Source organism: Cebus imitator, unplaced genomic scaffold (assembly GCF_001604975.1).
Source record: "Cebus imitator isolate Cc_AM_T3 unplaced genomic scaffold, Cebus_imitator-1.0 Scaffold464, whole genome shotgun sequence".
Taxonomy (NCBI): domain Eukaryota; kingdom Metazoa; phylum Chordata; class Mammalia; order Primates; family Cebidae; genus Cebus; species Cebus imitator.
The window spans coordinates 1,126,436-1,132,122 of record NW_016107779.1 but is presented as its reverse complement, the minus strand read 5'-3'; the positions used below and the strand labels follow the sequence as shown (position 1 = coordinate 1,132,122).

Below are 5,687 nucleotides of genomic sequence, written 5' to 3'. Positions count from 1 at the left end.
GGGTGTGGGCGTGTGGGGGGGTGGGTGGGGGTGGAGTGATGGGTGTGTGTGTTGGGGGGGTACGGTGTGTGTGGTTCTGTGCACCCCTGTGGGCACACTGAATTTTCAACCAGTCATGGGGATCATAGGGACAATGTGGACTGCCAAATGAGACATCCGAGAAAACAGTCCTGCCCTCCAACATATGCCAACCGCAAAGAAGGACTCAACATTATGGAATAATGGCGCTTTTTAAAAATAAATAAATAATGGCTCAGGGAGGCATCTGTGGTCCGAGAATCAGGACACTCCAGCTTCCACAGCGCTGACAGGACTTCCTGCCCTACACTGCACAGGTACACGTTCCTCTCAGAGTGTGAGTCGTGTCTCCGGGAGTGAAGTGAAGGAACGGTCCTTCTGACGCTGATGCTTCTGGATTCATTGCTTCCCTTTGCCTTGGTGAATCTTCCTAGGCTCAGACCTTTCAGATGAAAGCCTTTTGGGATGGACACTGTTGGGAAGAGTCTCCAGTATAGAAAATGGTCCCGTGGCTGGGTGCGTGGCTCACACCTGTAATCCCAGCACTTTGGGAGGCTGAGGCGGATGGATTACCTGAGGTCAGGAGTTCAGGACAAGCCTAGCCAACCTGGTGAAACCCCACCTCTACTAAAAAATATAAAAATTAGCAGGGCATGGTGGCAGGCACCTGTAATCCCAGCTACTCGGGAGGCTGAGACAGGAGAATTGCTTGAACCAGGGAGGTGGAGGTTACAGTGAGCTGAGAACGTGCCACTGCACTCCAGCCTGGGTGACAAGAGCGAAACTCTGTCAAAAAAAAAAAAAAAGGAAGGAAGAAAGAAAGAAGGAAGAAAGAAGGAGAAAGAAGAAAGAAAGAAAGAGAGAGAGAGAGAGAGAGAAAGAAAGGAAGGAAGGAAGGAAAGGAAGAAAGAAAGAAAGAAAGGAGGGAGGGAGGGAAGGAAGGAGGGAAGGAGGGAAGGAAGGAGGGGAGGAGGGAAGGAAGGAGGGGAGGAGGGAAGGAAGGAGGGGAGGAAGGAGGGAAGGATGGAGGGAAGGAAGGGAGAAAAGAGAAAAGAAAAGGGTCTTGCCAACAAATTCCATCCAGAGCCACAGAGAGCAGTGCTCCATAATGCGAGATGACAAAGATCCCTGTGGCTCTCCATTTCTCACTTGGACACAAGCTGGCAGGTTAGGCAAATAGAAATCAATCATTGGCTTTATCCATTAATATCTGAGTCAAAGCAATTCTGGATATGGCTTTATCCATAACAGACAACCTCATCCGTTAGTGGGTATGGCTTTATCCATTAACATCTGAGTAAAGCAGTTCTGGAATTCCCAGCTCCGTGGTGTAGAACCCGGCACCATGGATCCAAACCACTTCCTTTCAAACAAGAAGTCTGTTCGGGCTTAACAGAGGTAGCTGACTCCACCTGTGGAATGCTGATCGGCAGACTCTCCAGGCTAAAGGGACCTTAAACTTCATCCAATGACCGTTTTCAACCACATGCCTCATGAAGTGCTCAACCAGCTTTTGCTTAAAGATCTCCAATATCTGGACCAGTTGCTGGGTTGGATTGAGCCGAAGTCCTCCTCAGTTGACTAGTTCTGCCCATTCTAGAACGCATCTGCTCCTTCTGCCCCAGGACAGGCCCCCTCCAATCTTCTCTTCTCCAGGGGCCCATGCCCAGCCCCGTTCCCCCTCAGAGCCTGGTCTGACCGCTGAGGCTCAGAGCATGTGGTTCCTCCCTAAGTCAGCTGGGAGGGCAGGGGCTGCTGGGGTTGTGACGCCTCTCACACCCCAGACCCCCTCTCCCCAACCGGCCCCATTAGGGGCACGGAGGCTGAGTCTCCACCTGCTCAGCTAGTCTGGCACACGGAGTGGCCCAGAGCAGAGAAACTCGTCCCAAGTGCACTGCCAGGCCTGGACTCCTCAATCTGCCTCAAACCAGATTAACTCGTCAATTGCCATGTCATCCAAAGGCCAAATTTCTATTTCTTATAAAACTTATGTTACTATTTTTGTAATTTTTACATGAATCCTTTCACCAGATGATGGGGGCAGAGGAGATTTTCTAGCGGCTTAGGCCCCAGTTACCCGGAAAATCCTTCCGTCTCCACTTCCCCTCTGCCCCCAGACTGACTCCGTGTCATTTCCAAGGGAGGACATCAGAGGATGAGGACCTAAAAATAAGCCCAAAGTCTTGGCAAATGTTTCTCTCTCACAAGCTTCCCCTTCAGCTTCAAAATTCACAGTTTAAAAAAAACCAAAACTTTGTACCAAAGCAGTTCAGGCGTTTTGTTAAATTCCCCCACTGAGACGTCCTGAGCTCTAACATGGTAGAGACGGAGCAGCTGCTATTTCTGCTTCTGCGGAAGCCAGGATCCCAGTGCGGGGGTGTGCGCTGCGGCAAGGCCGGGGACAAGGAAAAGAGCCAGGCCCTTTCACCCAAATCGCGGCGGCCAGGCAGGACCTGCCCCGCGCCTCTCACGCAGACTTTTGTGTGTGTGAAGAAAAGCTTTTTGTCTTGCTCTGCCAACCCTGAGGCCAGATATATTATACTTACATCCAGCCCGAAAGCCCCCGATCTGTCTCCACTTTTAAAATCAATACTTCATTGTAGTAATGTTCATTCTTAACTGAAATGTCTTTTCCATACTGAACATAAACCCTGTGTCAATTATGCTACTAAAAACATCTCTCCATTTGAGACAGTTTGATCCTTGGGGTTTCAGGGGATGCTCACTCCAAGGATGGCTTCCTTTTCCCTGAAGAGTTCCCGAAGGTCATTTCCAAAGCTCACTCCCCTCCTCTCCCAGGATATCTGGCTTACCTCGTCCCTCGCACATTCTGGGACGGGATCAAGGGTCTCCCACAAATTCAGGCAACCCTGTGAGATGGTAGAATGTGTGGACTGGGGCCAGGGCTGACACGGGGAAGCTGGCAGGAGGAAAGCCTCCTCTCCCCGCTCCTCAAGGCCCCTTCCCTGCCACCCACCTCTCCCAGCCAAGCCGACCTGCAATTGGTAAAACCAGAGGCTTCACCCAGAATTTTAGGGGTGTCTGAGGCTCCGGACTGTGGCTGGCTATGGGTTTACACAAGCTTTTTGCCAAATAACAAAATTTAGGATGTTTCCCACTCAGACAAACCGCCAACTGCCCTTCAGTCCAGACACCCACTCAGCATGAGGGTGTGTTCTACGTCTAGGCCAGCAGAGCCAGGTTCCACCTCTCCTCAAAGCCTCAGCACATCCGTGACTCCGCCTGCAGCACCGGACAGCCCACGTGCACACCAGCTGTGGGTGACGCTTCTACACCGACGTTTCTGGGAATTCCTCTATTTCTTCAAACGCATTGAGAGTGGTTTTGCTGTTGTTCCTGGAAGACTCGTGGATTTTGTTGAAATCTGCTCTTGAAAAAAGATATATTTTAGAGGCCAGATGCAGTGGCTCACACCTGTAATCCCAGCACTTTGGGAGACCAAGGTGGGCGGATCACCTGAGGTCGAGAGTTCAAGACCAGCCTGAACATGGTGAAATCTCATCTCTACTAAAAATACAAAAAAAAAAAAAAAAAAAATAGCTAGGGGTGGTGGCGCACACCTGTAGCCCAGCTACTCAAGGAGGCTGAGGCAGGAGAATCCCTTGAACCCAGGAGGCAGAGGTTGTAGTGAGCCAAGATTGCGCCACTGCACTCCAACCAGGGTGACAGAGACTCCATCTTAAAAAAACAACAACATATGTGTGTGTGTATATACATATATATATATATATGTATATACATACACATATTTAGAAATACATCACTCCGCTGATGTGTTTCTATGGCTTAAGGCTATACCGTTTTAAAAGTTGTTCCAACTCAGGCTCTAAAAGTCAGAGCTGGAAGAGACCTAAGAAGCACTTCCATTCATCCCCCCCATTTGACAGATGGGGAAATCAGGCGCCTTAGACTTGATCGGCCCCAGGTCACATGGTCTCAGACAGGAACGCACGCCGTGTCACCTCACAGCCACAGTACCTGTTCGCCTCCCAGGCCCCGGGTCTTCGTTAAGGAAGGAGACGTGTGTTTTCCATTCAGTCCACTTCACTTCATTGATCCTGCAAGTGCGGCCATCGTTCTTACTATTTCGCCATTGCCTCACTGGATGCAAACAAACAGCCCTGCGCTTGGGCGTCCCGGTGTCTACACAGCTCCCCTTCTGTCTGTCCTAGAGATCAGGAGCACCCCTGCCCCGAGCGGTCACACCAGCGTTGTTAGACTTTCAACTCTATACCCATCTCCATTTCCCCGGGCCTCAAGGACTCAGCTCTCCTTCCACTGTATGGAACTCAGAATCCTGCAAGTTGCTCAGACAGTGTCAAGGGTACAACTTCACACTGTGCAGCTGTACCTGACGGGTGACAGCCCACGGGGAAGCAGGGACAGACAGAGGGAGGGCCCGGGCCATGAGGGCGTGAAGATTAAACTCCAAGTGTCACGAGGGTTGAGGAGGTACTAGGAGCATGTGATTAGGGCCTGTGACCAACAAGAGAGGGTGGCATCTGAGGTATTAGAATGGAACGGCAGGCACTGATTTGACCTAAATTCACGTTCAGAGAACATCTCTAGAGCAAGTGTGGCAACGTCAGAAATACTTGTTAGGGTAACAACTGCGGTCAGAAATGCTGCTGTCCAGGGGCTGGGATTTCAGCAGAGAAGTGGGTTAACGTTTGGTCATACTCAAAAAAGGTGGTCTGTAGGCTTGGGAAGCTGGGTCAGGGAAGGAGGGCGTGGGCTTATCAGAAAAGGTGGTCATGGGGCCGGATGCGGTGGCTCACACTTGTAATCCCAGCACTTTGGGAGGCTGAGGGGGGTGAATCACTTGTGGCCAGGAGTTCTAGACCAGCCTGGCCAACATGATGAAACCCCCATCTCTACTAAAAATATAAAAATTAGCCAGGCGTGGTGGCACGGGCCTGTGATCCCAGCCACTTGGGCGGCTGAGGCAGGAGAATCGCTTGAACCTGGTAGACTGCAGTGAGCAGAGGTCATGCCACTGCACTCCAGCCTGGGAGATGGAGTGAAACTTCGTTCAAAAGAAAAAGAAAAGGTGGTCATGAGACATGTAAGGATTTTTTTTTTTTAATCAAAAAAGATCTGTCAAAGCAGCCGTGTCACCTTCCGTCTGCCAGCGGCAAATGTGCCTCACGTCCTCTGGGGTCACAGGAACTCACACAGGGTACACAGCAGGAAAAGGAGTACCAAGTGGGCAGATCTCCCCCACACCAGACAGTGAATGGACAGAGGCCCTGGAGGCACCTCCAGAAAAGCAGAGAGAGGACCCATGCCTCCAGTCTCCTTCCCTTCCCTTTTGGAGCTCGGGAACCCCCATCCCAAGCCCTGCAACCCCATAAACATCTTCCTTCCTTTGAGAGGCCCCGGGACAGAAGGTAGCTGTGGTTATGGTGAGCAAGCTGACCTGCCCCTCTCTACCTACCCCAAAGCCCACCACCCCAGGGCCCTCTGTTACCGCAAACACAGTCGGAAATCTTCCTCGGCCACTTTACACATCTCCCCCATCCGGAATCTGCTCCTCAGCCATTCTGGTAACATTTTCTCAAATTCCAAGATGGTCCTGGCTCTCTGGGGACATAAGCAAGCCTATGGACTATGCATGCACACTCACAACCGCACACAAGCGCACACAC

General features: G+C 51.2%; 1 protein-coding gene across 2 annotated transcripts in view; it reads right to left on the bottom strand.

Moving 5' to 3' along the window:
* Positions 1 to 2,328: 2,328 nt before the first annotated feature.
* TRPV3 (transient receptor potential cation channel subfamily V member 3) overlaps positions 2,329 to 5,687 on the bottom strand; it is a 39,653-nt gene continuing 36,294 nt past the window's right edge. Inside the window, exons 15-17 of one of the 2 annotated variants that reach the window (XM_017512212.2) lie at positions 5,510 to 5,622; positions 4,018 to 4,097; positions 2,329 to 3,403 (exon numbers count right to left, since the gene is read on the bottom strand). In XM_017512212.2, coding sequence (XP_017367701.2) covers positions 3,309 to 3,403; positions 4,018 to 4,097; positions 5,510 to 5,622 — 288 coding nt within the window. In that variant the 3' untranslated portion in view covers positions 2,329 to 3,308. Of the gene's footprint in view, positions 3,407 to 4,017; positions 4,098 to 5,509; positions 5,623 to 5,687 lie in introns of both variants that reach the window. The other variant, XM_037732693.1, reaches the window with a different exon arrangement.